The sequence below is a fragment of the Topomyia yanbarensis genome, chromosome 2, assembly GCF_030247195.1.
Source record: "Topomyia yanbarensis strain Yona2022 chromosome 2, ASM3024719v1, whole genome shotgun sequence".
NCBI classification, from domain to species: domain Eukaryota; kingdom Metazoa; phylum Arthropoda; class Insecta; order Diptera; family Culicidae; genus Topomyia; species Topomyia yanbarensis.
The window spans coordinates 161,343,052-161,361,821 of record NC_080671.1 but is presented as its reverse complement, the minus strand read 5'-3'; the positions used below and the strand labels follow the sequence as shown (position 1 = coordinate 161,361,821).

The 18,770-nt window shown below is 38.9% G+C and overlaps 1 protein-coding gene across 1 annotated transcript in view; it reads right to left on the bottom strand.

The window, feature by feature from the left end:
- Positions 1-18,770, bottom strand: part of LOC131681925 (uncharacterized) — a 55,693-nt gene that overhangs the window by 26,451 nt on the left and 10,472 nt on the right. The window contains exon 2 of the mRNA XM_058963026.1: positions 3,038-3,185. Coding sequence (XP_058819009.1) covers positions 3,038-3,185 — 148 coding nt within the window. The remainder of the gene's footprint in view (positions 1-3,037; positions 3,186-18,770) is intronic.

The following is an 18,770-nucleotide window of genomic DNA, read 5'->3' as shown; positions in this document are numbered from 1 at the left end:
CGTCCTTCCGCTGAAAAATTTAGGATTTTGGGGCCTCTCATATTGAATGCTCATCCGCTGCGATATCTTGAACCCGTTAGTAGTTGCAAATTTCGAGAGGCTTGTTCTTCGAAACATACATAAAAGGCGAGATTCGTGGAATCTCGGATCACATACGTCCGCAAGTGATCCCAAGCATCTTTCATATTAAATTTCGAGTAGTTGACTGCAACAAGATATTTTACATCGACGGGTCAAGCATCAATGGCGCACTGGCTTCGGTAAATTCAATCAAAACCTCACCGCCTCATTCAAACTCAATGATCCTGCTTCAGTTTACGTTGCAGAACTTGCTGCTATTCGGTATACCCTTGGGATCATTGATAATTTGCCCATCTATCATTACTTTATTGACTCGAATAGCCTCAGCTCAATAGAAGCTCTCCGTTCAATGAAACCTAGAAAGCACATTCCATATTTTCTGGGAAAAATCTGGAAGCGCCTGCGTGCTTTGTCTGTAAGATCGTACAAGATTACTTTAGTTTGGGTTCACTCGTATTTCTCCATCCTAAGTAATAAAGAAGCGAACTCTTTAGCCAAGGCCGGCGCTTTAGAAGGTGATATATACGAAAGACCAATCTGCTTCAATGAATTCTTCAATATTTCTAGTCAGAGGACGCTGTAAAGTTGGCAGACATATTGGAGCAATGGAGAGTTGGCTACATTCTATCATCCCGAAAGTTTCAACGAAACTTTGGTTCAGAGGACTGGATGTGGGATGGGATTTGATTCGTGTGATGTCTCGGCTCATATCCAATCACTAAACGCTAGACGCTCATCTCCGACGTATTGGGCTCGCAAATAGCGGTATCTGCGCTTATAGAAACGGTTATCACAATATCGAACATATTGTCTGGGCATGCGCCAAGTACTACGAAATCGACTGCACTGCTGGCTAGAGGAAGATCGCCGGGCGTCCCAGTACATAATGCTTAATAAAATTGAATCACTTCCTCTAGTTATTCCTAGTTTTAATATGTTTGTAGGATATGCCCCTTAGTTAATAATTAATTGCTCCAATAATCACTCTGCTGAAAATCCTGAAGTGCATTACTATACAAAAACACACTAAATGTCCGCGCCCCCTAATCTTACGAATATTATATTGTCTCCTCCTGTATATGTATAAGTTGACTGAATAATAGTGATTGTAATACAGTTTTATTCAGAATTCAACACCTATTTCACTTTTGAAGTAGTTGGAAAACGAACTTTCGTCTTCAACATTTAATATTTCGAGAAAATTCAATTCGATCTGTTCTTACATATAAAAATATATTAAATTATGAAAAATCGAAAGCAAAAAGTAAGATTTTGTCTAGCTAGGCGACTCAGCTAGTAACTTATATAGATCAATGTGGATTATGATGAGGTTCTTCAAAACTTAACAGCTTTTAAAAACAAGCTCCAATTGATATCTAAACAAAGTATAAAATGCTGGATGATTCAAACGGGTTGCTTCATGAAAAGTGACGAACCTTTAATGATACATAAATGGTATACGTTTTGCACAAAATTCTAGGCCTGCATCTTACGGCACGATGAGATGTTGCAAATTTTAATCGATCTGTTAAGAAAAATAATACATCTGCTGCGATTCGACCAGCTGGCAGATCCAAACAAACAACTACAACAACAAAAAAACAAAACCAGTTTCTCCGCAAAAAATATCTATGCAATTCTCTAATCGTCAATTTCCATACAATATCCGTAATAAATCTTATACTTTTATGAAGTATTGATGAGCTCAACAACCGCTTCATGAAAACGGATCTAACCGTACTTAATGCCTATGCGGCATACAACCTCTGCGAACGGGTCAACCGGCTGCTGGTTGGCTGAAATTACATCGTCATGCGCGTGATTTTCCATACGGATCTCTCGTACATCCGGGACGGTCTGGGAAGCACTAAATTTGCACCTCTTTTTAAGACAGGAAAATGAAAAGACGATTCTTGCCATTTTACGGCAGTAATCTGAATGGCTGAAAAGAAACTGAATCCTACACAGACTCAGTTTGCTCCACCGATTTTTGCCGTTAGTTTACATGGACTGAAATCCAATATTGACTGTAATAATTACGATCCGGTTCAAGGTTTTATGTTACGACGGGTTTCAATTATTACCAGCTCTTTGAATATATGAGAGGGATGCAAAAAAAACTACAGCTCCTGGCTGATGAGTTATGTTCGATTTTATTGGAGAAAATGGAGAGTACTAACTACTTATGATGATAATGCTTATGTCCAAAGTTTAATGTTTCTTTTGATTTAATAAGCTAACCAATATCTAGCTGCCCAACCGTAAAAGCAAATGTATTTGCATGTGAACTTGAACACAGAAACAGATAGCGTGCATCACACAACGGAGGAGGCTCCGGGTATCTCTTCGTTTCGTATTAAAATTCAAGGTCTCCCGTAGTAGTAGTTTATACACGGCAGCGCAAAGATTTATATTTTAGACATCTTTGTATGGTACCAACCACCCCATTCACGATTGACCCCTCTCGCCCCATTCGTGAGTGTCGAGTGCAGCATGATGAACGATGGGGCTGCTGCATTGTGTGCGTAGGGAATGTTTGTTTCCCTTCAACTTTACAAGCCTGCACAACCTGTTGTATTATAAGCAAGACGCGTCTGAAATTCAATGCCAAGTATGTAAATGTTTGAATGATGGATGGAATTTCTAGCGGTCAACTTTTAGTGGTGGACTAGAATAAATCTATGTTTATCAGAACAAAGTTTTAATTGTATTCACAAAGTGATGTGGCAACCAATAAATATCACTTCGCTTTCTAGCACCTTCTGTTTTCTATCTAGTCTCTTACGTGATTGTACTTAATTTCGAAATCGTTGACCTACTGTAACCGGTACAGACTGATAGCAGTGCGAAAAGAGATATATACTTATAACGTGTCGACAGGTGTCCGGGTACAGCAATACCGAGGGCAGCAATGTAGTAAAGTTAAGCAGCAATGGTATTTATATGTAGTACTTACGTGACGCGCATTTTTCTGGCACCGGCAGTGATAGGAATCGGCCCGGCTTCTGCTGCGGCTGGTTCGATTTGACTTCGTTGATGGCAGGCTTTGGTTCGGCTAGACAGATGGCGATCAGTGACGCCAGCACTAATGCTAGTAACTTCATCTGATGGAAAATTTTCGGAAAGGAAGACAACTCGTTAGAACAATCGTCTATGATCTTTTACGAATGTAGTACGATACAACACGGCCGTTTGGTTGGAGGATTCGCAAATGATTCTTTTGCCAGTCGTTCGGTAGTTTGACAGAGTAAACCTTTCTCTAACCTGTCCAACATGTATGCACATAATTCAATGTGCCTTCACATTATAGAACTGGTGTGGTAATTTATAACTAGCTTAGTTAACGATACTGTTATGTATAGCATCGTTCATCTGTCGAAACATACTACGACTGAGTGAGATCAGCGCCTTACATCATTTACCATGTGTGCAGTGCTCGAGATTTTGGATGCTGCATAGTCTATAATTCAAGCAAAATAAAAACAGGTGTTTACATGCTTTATTTGACTCGATAAAATTTGATCGAAATGTATAACACAGAAAAAATATTTTGTAATTTTAAGTTTATTTTCATGCACATATTTGGAGCATGAATATAAATGTAAAATTAAGTTCCACCACAAATACACACCACGTGTCTTCAACGAATTTTATTGTAATTTTACACGTGGATTGAAAATTACTGTTTCTTTAAACGGAAAACCAATGCACTTCAATGTATATTTACTCGAAAACTGCTGTAAAATGAATGGCATGTAATATTACACGAATGAAAGTGTAAAATTGTATGCTGTTTGATGCTACAATTGACTTTAACGTAATTTTCAATCAAATTTTTGATTCAATCGTTGTATGTTTACATTCGTATTGATTTACATGTCGTTTAAATTTCATTATTTTTTGGTGTGAATGTCAATCGTAAGTAAAATAGAATATTATAAATCAATTTATGTAGGCGTAAGAGTTATAAAAAAATCCAAAACTAACCATTCAAGGGGCTGTAAAATGATTGATTTACATGAACTATATTTTGTCATAGATATTCATTTGGATTATTTTGTATTTTTTAGCAATTGCTTTGATATTTTTTTACATTTTAACGACATTCAATTAGCTAGAGATTACTGGGTAGGGAAAGTTATGAAAATTAGAGCCATAGTACTCAAGTGAAAGCAAGGATGTGAAACAGATCGGAAAACTAGAAGTGGCAGGGTCATTAGAACAGGCTTAATATCGTACGGGCTTAATCTTTGTCTTCTGTTAATGAGGGTCGAGCTTAGGCAGTATAACTACGAATCACCCGAGTTCACTAACATGTGTCCTGGTATCGATAGACGTGTCCATCTTTACCGTGACAACCGACTTGTCACGGTAAAGATGGACACGTCTATCGATACCAGAACAGACATCCATGATCGAACAAAAATATTTAAAAAAAGCTTTTAATCCACCTAACAGTGTGATGAGACATTTCTTATAACTCTTATCACTCTCTTCGGATATTATATCGTTTGAGAACATTTAGAACTTGATGCTTCGCGATATTTTTGATGACACATACTACATGGGATAGTGGCAGCACTCAGAGAATCGCTCAAATCAGCATAGGACACATCAGTGCTAGAAATCTCAAACCAAATCAATGGGAAAGCGAAAAAATGGCCCATAAAATAGACATACCAACGAATTATTGTTATTGCTCTGTTAATAAAATATCTAAATTGAGGTGGGAAAACTGAATTTTCCTAAAGGGGTTATATATTGTACTGAGCCAAAAAAATCGAATTTTTTTTTGAATCGATTTGAAGTTTATACTTTACTCAAATTTCCAACGCGACTGAGAACTAAGAAATCAACGCTTTTTCTTGAAAAGGGCGATACTAGCAGTGATAGCATTCAAAGAAAATCAACAGTGAATATTTCCAGACTTGGTTTTATTTCCTATTTAAGAACTATTTTTACATCCTAGATTGCATGATTCAGTGATCGAAACCCAAAACTTCATAAAGTATTTGAAATTATTAAATTAAAATTTGTTTTTGCTATTGAAATTGATAAAATGATAGTATTGCCCCTTTGGCGATTGTTTACTTTTTCGGTCCCACCTATCAGCATTGAAGTATCGCCCTTACGTTTTTTTACAATAACTACCGTTCTACACCACCGATTTCGTCCGCGTTTTTTCAATAGCGATCATTGTTACTATTTCCAGCTGGTATCAGCTTGATAATCCTAAAAAAATACGAAAATAACAGTTTCGCCTCTAAACTACTAGCAAAAAAAGTATCGCCGTTTGTTTGCATCAACCCAGGGACAACTTGACAGATAGTGCTTGTTTCGTATATGTACCACTGATTTGATGGTGGCGCTAGCATCCCTTCTCTGTACGAGTACCACGAACAACGAAGCGAAAAAGTTTCAAGAGAAAGGCGTGTTTCGTTACGTGTGTTATGAACGCCGTCAATGCGGCTAGAGCAACATTTAGAAAAAGCGTATTCCGAAATGTGGATAAAGAAAACTATTATTAGAGAATAAATGAATCCCTAACTGGAAACAGTCAGAAAAGTTACATAAATCTTATTACAAAATTAGCTGGAAGTCGTTGGTTTTAGCAACCGGCTCTCTTCCTTCCTAAAAATGTTTTGGTTTTCTTGTTGTGTGAAGTTTGTAATCGGTAAATCATTGGTGCTTTTTTCTCGAGAAATATAAATGAAAAACATTTTTAAATCACCAATCATCTACGACATCTTGTTTCAAGTTTATTATTAGTATTTCGATAGGGAAAATAAACAATATATGTAGAATTTTCTACACATTTAGCAAAATTGGTTTGTATAGAATTTGTGTGCTTTTATCAGAATTCTGGCAGCAAACCGGTAGTGCTCGGTTTCAACAAGAATGCTGCAAAGAATGTACAATATTGTTCGACTCCTGCCAGATTTTTGTTCGACTTTTGCAATAATTCTGTCCGGAAGATATTGTGATGGTTTTGGTACGGATCCCTTCAGAAATATTCTGTCATTTTTCTCAGCTTCAGTCAGATACCTAACGGAACGGCATCTATCGGAGGATTTCATACATGAGGAGATATTGGTTCGATCCGGAAGATTTTCGGAAATTACAATATAAGTGGAAGTGGCTTGATTTTGAAAGTCTTGTATTTCCGAAAATCGTTTTGAATTTTTAAAATTCGAAATGGAATCTATATTTCTGTTTAGGTATGGTGGAATGAGGATAGTTTCTTATTTGAACAGCGAAGTAAATGTGTTTATTTTTCACAGATATGGAAAATAATAAATGGGATGCGCCTTATTCAAATTTTGCTTCATTCAAGCCGCCATGACATGACCAAATCACCACAAAATTTGCTTATGAGTTCAATATATGGGAGCTGTCAAGTTGTCCCCGGGCTGGTTTGCATGGAGCGTGGAGGGCGAAACTTTAAATAAACAAACAAAAATATAGTTTCGCCCGTTGTATTTTTTGCTGTAGTTTAAAAAAGCAATATCGCAGAATCAAAATTTTTTGGTTAATTTGTTGCGTTTCAAAGCCCTCATTCGCATGTATGAAAAAAGCCTTATGTTTACATTTATAAGTATCGCCCTTTTCACAAAAAAAGAAGCGTTGAAATGAAATCGCAGCTCCTGATGTCACGCTATCTCTGAAGTGCATGCGTGCATAGTTCCAAATTTTACTTCGACATCGACTTTTTCTAAAGGTGACTTCCCAGTAGTATCCTTGATTTGAATTATTATCGCTAATCCTAATGCCAAAGAACAAATAAAAACCTCTCGAAAACGAACCGTTTGGGAAAATCATCATCATTACTGGAATTTTCATTTTCACGAATCTTTTTGATAACCTTCCGTCACTTGCGTTAATGCACTGGGTGCATAGTGCTCTGAAAATCTAGCGAAATCGTCTTAGGGCACCAGCGGGTGTAATTCAGAGCTGCGCGGCGAGTTAAATCTGTAAAGAATACTAAAAATTAATTTCTATTCCATAATTTTCAGTTCAGCAATTCGAGAGATCGTGCTCACCGCAAGCCATGAAAAATAGACTACGTTGTGAAGCGATGGTCACTATTTATTAAAAAATCACGGTTAAATAAAAAATTAAACTATTAAAAAATTTCAAATAGTTTATAATTTTCACAAACTTATTAGGAAAAATTGTTTAATAAGCTTTCGTAATATTGTGTAGGAAAAAAGCTGAAAATTTCAGTATTTTCTCTACCTGCAACATATAAACCCTTAAGTATACCAATTAATTGGTATACGAATTGGAATAGGTTCGCCAAATTTTTGAAGAAGTCTTTAAAATAACCTCTTGAAAGCTACCTAAAAATTGTTGTAGTTCGATGCAATAAAAAAATCCCCAAAAATGAAATTTACCTATTAATGTGAAACACAGCGAATAATACATACAATAAAGACCCATTTTTATCAGTCTCATGGTATATTTTAGGCTGACAAAATGGGGACATTGACTAAATCGGGCAGTTTTTTTTCTTTATAACAAACTGAAGCTGATAAAATATTCTTCCCGTCCCTTGATGTAGTCTGATAACTATTTCTGATTATGAAGAACTTTTTATTTTTGCATATTTCTATCTTCATGATAAGGAAAACATGCGCAAGAAAGGATATACTCGAATTCAGTCTTGTTCGTCTGCTAGAGCCCATCAAACATATGTTCATATTTGGCTCAAAAAATCGGGGTTTCAATGTATTATAATAGATATTCAGTATTCGAAGAAGTTTCTTGTGAACGAGTGTAGAACGACTTTGTTTCTACTTACTTGAAGTCAGCGGCGTAGCCAGAAATTCGGTTTGGTGGGGGTTTGGTGAAAATCGATCATACTGTTCAAACGGCATAATTCCGAAACCGTAATTTTTGAAGTTTTAAAATTATGCAGAATTATTTTTTCAGAAAATTGTAACAGAGTTCGTGTCTTTAGCGAATTTGTTGAGACTTTATTGTAGTCATGAATATTAACATGAGAAAATTCACCATAAATACTTCTTGGACGATATACCGTCAAAATTATTTTATCAAATGATGCGCTGTTTAACGTTTGTAAAACTCATCAAAGATACTAAACCTCCGAAATTGGCGGTTTCAACATGATGCTATCTTGACCTTAAATTACTGTTTTTGAACATTTGACCTATACATATAATTGGTCATACAACAAAAATCAAATTCTCATCAAAATCGATCAGGACCTGCTAGAGTCGAATGGAAATCGTCATTTTTCATAAAATTCTCTCTACATTCGGAAAGTGTTATCCTCGTTATTAATCATATTGCGTTTTCGTCTCAACTCGACACATTCTCAAAATAAAAATCTGTTTTAATCCACCTAGTGGTGCAATTGTGCTTTTCTCATTTGTTCAGACTACGATTCCATGGCTGATTATGTTCAATACAATGGTGGAAATGAATATTACATGTTCAATACGATTTGCACATACGTACAATGGATCGACAGCCACGATTTTGAGATACTATGTGATACTGAAACATCGCTTGACCGCCGCTGGTTTCAAACGATGTTTCAGTATCACATAGTAAGATCCGGGAGGTCCGGGTCCTGCCGAAAATTTTCAACTTGTTTAGAAATTTTAAACTAGTTTTAATTTTAAAGTAGCCACCCCTCACTGCATACTCCCTCCGGGCCGGTGATGACGATTTTTAGAGTGATTGCATAACCTTTCTATATGAGAAAGGCAAAAATGTACCAAAGTCCAATAAAATTAATTTTTGTCAAACATTATTTTTTCGAGTTTACATCAAATCTCAATGTTTCATGCATTATAAAGTCATATGGCATCAAAAATACAAATTTGATTTTGAAAATTTTTCATTTCAGTTTATATTTGCTGTGTGATTCCACTCTTCAATTCGTAACTCCGGAACCGGAAGTCCAATCAATAAAAAAATCAATTGCATCCGATGGGAAGGTTGTACCTTTCATTTGAGACTAACTTTGTGCAAATCGATCCAACCATGGGCTCTGATTAACAGAGGTCACATTTTTTCCACATACACACATACACACACATACATACACACAGACATTTTTCGATCTCGACGAACTGAGTCGATTGGCATATGACACTTGGCCCTCCCGGTGGGGATTAGATTGACGAATTATAGAGTGAATGAGAAAGGCAAAAATATTTTTAGCAAATGTTGAAATTTATGCATTTTTGGTGAGCATTTCTATGTTTCATAGACATTAAATCTATTTTAACTTCGCTTTCTATTAAATAAAGACCCTTATTACAGTACATCTCTACAAAAGCGAGCTCAATTTGAAAAGAACTTCTCTTGGCTACGCCGTTGCTTGGAGTTATTTACTTCGCTTTCATTTTCCGATATGTTTCAGATCGATCTGATGGTTATAAGTTAGAAAATTTGCAGTCAGAAGGTACGTACAAATGAACATTTTTTGATAAGCATTGATAAGTTATCTAGTTCCTTCCAGACAATTTGGAAGTGTTTGGTGATTATTTCTAGCGGTTGTAGAAAGAAAAATGAAATACAAAATTCGTAATAATGTTTGGCTTATTTCAATGGATTATTACAATATTGAACAATAAATAGGCGACAAAAGGTAATCCACAAACAACAAGTCATAACTTTTAAAGTATTCAAAATAGATATTTGAAGTCTTCAGTAAAGTTATTCGCAAAAGTAAGAGCTACAAATATGCTGAAGGCATCATTTCGATATAATCACTTCCAAGAAAATTTGTGAAAATATCTCACTCATAGGGGGATTAATCAGCAAAAGCACAATACCAAAAGAAAAGGCGTATTGCCTCCATTATATTCTTCGAATATATTATTGACCTAAAATAAGCCGTTTTTGCGTTAATAATAGATTACATGTTTTTGGTCATATTTCTGGCAATGGGAAATGATAAAAATCTTTCGTCCGCATTTAATGTTAAATATCTCTTTTGATAATAGTCCGATTTCAACAAGCTATAGCTTGTTCGAAAGGTATTCGTACAAGCTGTCTAAAAATATATAAATTGGTAATCTATGTTGTCAATTTCGGCAGATAATTTAGAAAACTGCAAAAAACGCCATTTTTACACATTCAAACATTCATATCTTGGAAACTAAACATCAGAATCAAAAACAAATTTATAGCTTTCTTACTGTTTGTTAGTTCTTTCATTTAAAATTAGTTTGGATAAGATCGGTTCATCCATTGCTGAGAAACACGAATGAGAGTTTGTCCGTTACATACACACAGACACACACACACACACACACACACACACACACACACACACACACACAGAGAGAGAGAGAGAGAGAGAGAGAGAGAGAGAGAGAGAGAGAGAGAGAGAGAGAGAGAGAGAGAGAGAGAGAGAGAGAGAGAGAGAGAGAGAGAGAGAGAGAGAGAGAGAGAGAGAGAGAGAGACAGACAGACATTGTCTCAAATCGTCGAGCTGAGTCGATTGGTATATAAGACTCGGCCCCCCCGGGCCTCGGAAAAAATCTTGAAAGATTGAGCGAATTCTATACATTTCTTTTATAAGAAATGTAAAACATTGATCAATTCACCCGCATTCTTGTACAACCAGATTTGTTATCGTTACACCCTTTACTTTATCACGCGCTTTGAAAAAATAGTACTTAACAAAAAATTGCAGCGACACATCTCTTTTTGCGTTTAATTTTTTTTTCGTATTCAACCTTCAGAACTATAACGAGTTATTGTTTGAGTCGCCATGCCGCTAAGCGCACAAAGTTCTCTATCCTACTCCTAACTTACACTAATGCCAATAAAATCAAACTCTGACATAGTAAGGAACTAGGGTCGTTGACACATCGGCGATTCCAACTTTGTTGAAACAGATGAGCGACTGTAAAATATCGCAATCCGAAGAAAATAATCGCCAAACAGGAATTAAACCTGCCGACCCACGCGATACGTCACTTTGCTATATACTTAAAGTATTAAGTCCTATTCATTTTGTCAACCTACGTATTTGAAGCCGTTAGAGAAGTGTGTGTCATTGTTGTGCAATTTGTTGGCTTAAATGGTAAAATGTTTTCCAATGTTTATTTCACTTTGGTTATTATAAAGATGTTGATACTAATTTGAACGCATTCCACTCACTATCACTAAAAGTGTTAAAATGTAAAAAAGCTAAAATTTTGGTAGTTGAAGTAACATTTGGTAATCTATAGAAATTTTAATGATACCCCTTTGAAGTAATATTTGTTTATATTGAAAAAGTGCCAAGAATACATGGACATAGACACGGAAGCATCTCATAAATAACGATTAAAACCGGTAGCTATTCAATGCGCTAGAAGCCTTGAAATTATCACTCACGAAAAAAAAAACTGAATTCTAAGAGACTAAGAAAGGCGATTACCTCGACACGTTGCCAAACTGGTTGTGATTTGAGCATTTCGAGTCACCTCTCTCATTTAAATGGCTAAATTAGAATAAATAATCGCATACGCCAAATCCTGTTCTGCGAGGAAGAATGGTAGCTCATCACATGGCATTTTTAATTCCTACAACGTGTTGTTGAGCGTAAAACAGGTTCCTTCTATCGGATGGCAATGTAAACTCCAAAAAAGATTCAGCTCTATCTCAGTTTTCCATAAAAGGCCTATAAGCTTCGGGCATTATTGAAATCCCTCGAACACGTACCACATTTTGCGCACCTTTGGAGTGGCATCAAGCAATGGCGGGAGGTCCCTAATGATCGCACGAATGATTCCCAGAATGACAGTTTTGATGGGTGCGAAATAAATTACGGCACAATTTACCTTTCATCACTGCAGTGGGAACTAATTATCACATTCGTGGTGCTGACAGACGCCTTGTGAAAATTGTATCCTTCAGCCGGTTAAAGCCACGTCACCGATAATAAAATAGCAATAATCATTAGCTTCAACCTCGCAGACATAGACAACGGCAACGACGACTACGGCTACGACTACCATGTCGGCGACGCGTAGAACAATGATGGCGATGATAATCTGGTGTTCTGAAGTGAGCTTATCCACATCCATACAAAGGGCTGTAGGCACCTTCAGATGTTCAGATGTGCACTTGCCTGTAGACGATCTTTGACATGATCTCGGCCGGTGAAGATCACCGATTCCCGCGTGGGCGGCATCTGTGTCGGGAACAATGCTGTGGTACTGGTGGCACGGCGATGATCGATAAATGAGGCTTTGTGCATCTTCGTTACCGGTTTCAGTCAGTGGTTCTCGCATGGAGTATAAAAAAGATACTGCATTGTGGTGAGATCGACGCGCGGTGGCGGATCTTGATACAGCGCTGGAGTAATTGAAAATTACTTTGATTGTTGAGCTTAATTGGCTGGAGTGGGGGAGAAGTAAAGGGGGAATTGATGTGGGCTGCTTACCGGATAATATCCAAAGAAACTCGCACCAAGATCGGAGGTGAACTGAAAATTGAGTGCTGGTTTTACATGTGTCAATTCGTATCTGATGACATTGACTTGAGAGTCTTTGCGAGAGGTATATGTTCGTTCAACAAGGGTAATGACATTCAACTAGTTACAGTTATTATTGCTTCTCAAATTACTATAACGCTATAATCGTTCAGCATCTTTTTGTCATCCAAAGATCAGTTAACTAAGGAATTGGTTTCAACTGCGAGTAAACTTCCACCATTTCAAGTGACTGCTGTTTTCAAATGATGTTTGAGGAAACCAGCTTTCACGGGCTTAGTTTTCGAGTAAGTACCGAACTATCAACCGTCCGTCTCCATAGGTTACCTATATTCATGATAAAGGCAATCAGCTGAATTTGTGAATCGACTTCTTAATTTTTTTTCAGTTTTCTGAATAAAGCCTAGTTATTAACGTATTATATTCCCGTGATTTTTGATAGCTATATGAAGATTTGTATCCAAAATCACGTCGAAGATGTTTTAAGTCTACCCATTTACGAGTAATTTGAGTTAATTTCATTTTGCAAATCAGGTATTTTTTCAGACGTTATTAATCGAAAGCTTCTTCTTCGATTTATCCCATTTTTTCGGCTCGTAAGTTATATTGTGTTCTAGAAGGCAACAAAACAGCTTGCAACATAAGTGAAACGCAATTGATTGTGTGAGTGTTATAATACAAATTTTCATTTACTGACTGAAGTCGAGAAAGAATAGATTCAGCTAATGTATAGATTTTTTACAATCTCAGCGGCCGATTTTGATGATTCATTCAATTCTCAATTCAACCCATTTTGGAATAAACTATCTTAACATAAACATTTTTGCAAAAATGTTATGAAAAATATTCATAGATGTAAAAGATTAATTAATTTGCTAACTTCAGAAATCAATACAATAAACCATACTTGACGAAGGGAATGATTTCTTTGTTCCAACTCAGTTGAAGTATTTGAAATCTGTTTGTCAAAGATAGGTTCTACCAGGCCTACAATCTACATTAGGTCAGGAGAAAATCTTTTTTTATTTTGTAGCACCGAGAGTTAGGTATATTTTAATTGGTACTATTAGACCTTTCTTCGTAATTGTATACACTCTCTCTCTTTACCACAATTGATTTCTTAATTTTGGTAAAAAAAATTTATGCATGCAAAGGCTGATAAAAGGTAGTATCCGATTGAGTAGAACCAATAGACAGTCCCATAAACAAAAAATAAATGCAATATGTGTATGTGAACCGACGTTATTTTATTTTGGTTGCTATACTATACTTACGAAAACATGCACCTAAAAAGAAGTGAACACGCACACATTACCACACCAAAGTAAACAAGAGTTATCCAACTGTCAAAAGTAAGTGCGACAAAAGTAAGCGCCCGGGAAGAATTTTTCTGTATTTTGCTCAACATACGCCCTTTTGGAAGTTTAATTAGGGCTCACGTACGAGAACTGTTAAATTAGCTCGATATGTGAGTTTTATGAATTTAAATTGATGTTGACTAGTTTAATTGAATATGGCACAATACAATTTTTTGAAGGATATTGTCCGATCACTATATTAAGAATGTATTGTTTTAGGAATCATGAGGATTTTCGGAAAACAGTGGGAATTGGATCATGTAACTGAACTTTTAGCCGTGGTCCTATAGTTGTCAAATTATCATGAGTTCTTTTCGAAGGGATGTTCCGAAATATGGATTAGGGACAATGCTTCGAATGGGAAGCGAAGTTTGATTGTCTTTAAAACAAACTTCCTCACCGAAGAATTGAATAATTTTAAACTTTTGCTAAAATGTATTTTTTGAGAATGCGTAGAGTTGACATAAAACCTCAATGTGATTTACAACGATAACAATACTGTGGAAAATAGAAGGAAAATGATGAAAAATTACTTTTCCGCGTGGTCAGGATCTGTTCATCGTTTCACATTTTTGTTGTGTAATCAATTATATAAATAGCCTTTAAGCGGTATTGGAAATAATAAAATTTCAAAATATTTCAAATTAGTGGCTATAAAAGGTATATATTTGAGTGTTCACTTGAATGGTGTAATAAAATGTTGAATACGAATATACGTATATAATCAAAACGAAAAGAAAAACTTTGTTGAAGACATTCCATATCTAAGTTTAATGAAGACCGTGTGCTCAGAATATAAAAATATATTAGACTATATGGTCGGTGTTAAGTCAGACCGGACTAAGTGACATTGTATTGATTTCGAGGAAAACTAGTTTGAATCGCAGCATCGTTTACATTATAATTAGAAATTAATTTTTGCTATAATTCATTGTAATATATTTCAAATCAGCTAAATGCCGAATGTAACTGAATAAATTATTTATCCAGCGCTATGATTATCTCATTATATATGATTGCGACTCAGCCCAATCTGACTTAACACCGACCATATGTGAAACAAAACTTTTAAAACGAGTTGTTCTGATCTTACTGCAATTGATAAATCTCTTCTGCTGTGTATAATAAAATTCACATTCTATTCAAGGTAGTCTCTAAAGTTTTATTGAAAAAACTGGCTTTTAGAAAAAAAATATTGTTTTGTATATCGATATATTGCATTTATGTAGCCTTCATATTTTCTACAAAGTTTTTAAAGATGACATTATCAATAACCTTGCTCAAGACACCAAATTAAGAGATTAGCGATCATTTAGCAATCCGCTTTAGGATCAACTATGGTGTGCAGCATCCGAGGGCGGGAGATCCCTGTCAGGTACGCGGGTGGAAGTCCAATCACTTCGACAGCGAAGCTTTCACCGCGGCCCTGGGACTGGAGGCCAATACCGACAGTCTAAGCGGGGATGCGCTGGTAGCTGTTCTACCACGCGCGTGCGGCGCCACTCTACGGTCAGCCTGTCTCAGTGCTAGACGTAGGATGCAAAGAGCTCGCACCGAGGATGCAAGAGAGAACCGCCGTGAAGTGTTTCGAGCTGCGAAATTGGCCCTTAACAAGGCCATTAAAACAGCAAGAGAGCGTGTTTCGACAACCTGTGTGAGAGTGCCAACGCGAATCCGTGGGGTGACGCCTACAGGATTGTGATGGCCAAGACCAAAAGGGGCTCCTCACCCTCAGAACGGTCTCCGGACCGGTTGGCAACGATTATCGAAGTACTCTTCCCGTCTCGAGCCACAAGCCCCTGGCCACTTGCACTACGAGACAGTGCGGGCACGGCCGAAATGGTGGCTCCAGTGACGAATGAAGAACTACTCGCAGTGGCTAAATCCCTAGCAATGAACAAAGCTCCAGGGCCGGATGGAGTTCCAAACAACGCTCTCAAGGCAGCGATCATAGCGAACCCGAACATGTTCAGGCTAGCTATGCAGAGATGCCTTGACGAGTGCCGTTTCCCCGATAGATGGAAAAGGCAGAAATTGGTGCTGTTGCCGAAGCCCGGGAAGCCGCCAGGCGACCCATCGGCGTACAGACCAATCTGTCTGATCGACACGACTGGCAAACTGCTTGAGAGGATCATCCTCAACAGGCTAACCCCGTACGCGGAAGGTACGGACGGTCTGCCAAGCAACCAGTTTTGCTTTCGGAAGGGTAAGTCCACAGTGGACGCTCTCAACTCAGTGATAAATACTGCCGAGATAGCGACGTGAAGAACGCATTCAACAGCGCAAGCTGGGATGCCATCGCGCTCTCGTTACACCGGCTTAGCCTACCGGTGGGTCTGTACCGGATCCTGGAAAGTTACTTTCAGAACCGCGTACTGCTATACGAGAACGATGCCGGTCAGAAAAGGGTTCCGATTACCGCCGGAGTCCCGCAGGGCTCGATTCTAGGCCCGGTGCTATGGAACCTCATGTATGACGGGGTTCTGAGACTGAAGTTCCCTCCTGGGGTCAAGATCGTTGGCTTTGCGGACGATGTAACCTTGGAGGTCTACGGGGAGTCAATTCCTGAGGTAGAACTAACCGAAGAACACGCGATCAGCACGGTGGAGGAATGGATGAGCGCGAGAGGCCTGGAGCTCGCTCATCATAAGTCGGAGGTAGTTATCGTCAACAACCGCAAGTCGGCACAACATGCAGTTATCCATGTGGGAGAAGTCGCGATCACTTCACAGCGAAGTCTGAAGTCTCTCGGAGTCATTATAGACGATAAGCTGACCTTCGGCAGCCATGTCGACTATACATGCAAGAGAGCGTCGACTGCTGTTGCGGCTCTATCGAGAATGATGTCCAACAGCTCAAAGGTGTGCGCCAGTAGACGTAGGTTACTGGCAGGCGTTGCCGTATCTATCCTCAGGTACGGCGGTCCGTCATGGTGAAGAGCACTGAGGGTAACCAGTTACCTACAGAACCTGGAGAGCGCCTACCGCGTGATGTGCCTCAGAGTGATATCTGCCTACCGCACGGTATCACACGATGCATCCTGCGTGATAGCGAGCATGATGCCAGTCGGGCTGGTCATTCGGGAAGATGAGGAGTGCTTCGAGCTACGTGGAAATAGGGGAGCCTGCGAGCGCACCAGGGTGACCTCGGTCGCCAGATGGCAGCGTGAGTGGGACAACTCCTCGAAAGGTAGGTGGACCCACCGGCTGATACCTAGCATATCGAGCTGGGTGGGAAGACCCCATGGGTAAGTTCACTTCCACCTGACACAATTCCTGTCAGGCCATGGCTGTTTCCGACAGTACCTCTACAGGTTCGGGCACGCGGAGGTCCCAGTCTGCCCGGACTGCCCAGGTGTAGACGAAACTGCCGAACACATACTGTTCGTATGTCACCGGTTCGACGTCGAGAGAAGAGCAATGCTTGAAGTCTGTGGCTGGGACATAACCCCTGATACCCTTATTCAGCGGATGTGTCAATCGGTGGAGAAGTGGAACGCAGTCTCGGCTGCTACCATCCAGATTGCCTGTAGGCTACAGGTAATCTGGCGAACCGAGCAACAGGCGACGGGCACGGCTAACTAGTGATTGGTTAGCTGGAGCGAAAAAGGCCAAGCGCAAAAAAAGGGAGTGAATGGTCTGTTCATGCCGAGGCAGGTTTGGGGCAGCGACTGGCAATCGCGTAAGGGGTAAACCCAGCCACCCCGAAGCAAGACAGAAGAGTGAGTGTATAGGCATATAAGTGGACTGCCTCATGCCAAGACGGGAGGGTCGTAGCGTAGTATGGTGGGACTTAGCTATCAATGCCTCATGGCGTGGCAGAGGAGTGAAAGGGTGAGCATCCAAATCAGTCTCACACGGCATGTTAAGGTTGAGCACAAAAGTTAGCCTCACATGGTATGGTAGAGGCTAGCACAAAAGTAAGCCTAGCAAAGAATGAAAAAGGTGAGCACACAAGTCAGCCTCGCATGGTATGTCAGAAGTGGGGCCTAAGAAAAATGTCGCACATGGGATGCCAGGGGGAGTGACAGAGGTACAATAGAGTGGCACGATCGAGAGTGAATCAGGTGATAGGGTGAGCACCCAAGTCAGCCTCACATGGTATGGGTGGGGCGAGCACAAAAGTAAGCCTAGCAAGGAATGAGTAAGGCGAGCACACAAGTCAGCCTAGCAAGGAACGAAAAAGGTGAGCACAAAAGTCAGCCTCATGTGGGAGTGTTTGAGAGTGAATCAAGGTGCGATAGAATGAGCACCCAAGTAAGCCTCATACAGGACGTATGAACGCGTGAGTGAGAGTGAATGAGTACATCTAGTACAGCCATCCCCCCAGAAGTAATACCGAGAGGTAGTTCCTGGGAGAAATGATGGCGGAGCCCAATGGAGTTTAGTCGGTATTAATGGCAGCGTCACCATTCGAGCCTGACACGCCCCCAGTGCACCCCGTGCGGTAGATTGGACCCTACCAATAGCACGTGTACTGGGCTAGGACGTAAAGGTCTTCTCCATTGTAAAAAAAAGAGATTTGGTGTCTTGAGCAAGGTTATTGATAATGTCATTTTTAAAAACTATTTTGGAAAGCTTTTTCGAAGTTGTTAAGCCTTCAAAATTGATGACCGTTAGAAAAGTTTTTGGACATTTAAAATTACACCTTGTATTTTCATTCTTTGACTTTATTGACATATTACAAAAAATTTAAAAAAGGCATCTGTTAGACTAAATTGTCTTTTCCTCCTGTTTCGTTAAAAGTCGCAGTAACGCGCGATGGGAATTAGCTAGTTAGAGTATAAAAATTAGAAATAAACTGCAAGCGTGAAAATCGGTCAGAGTTGTTTTAGTAAAAGATTCGCTTAAAAAGTTCTCAACCGCAAA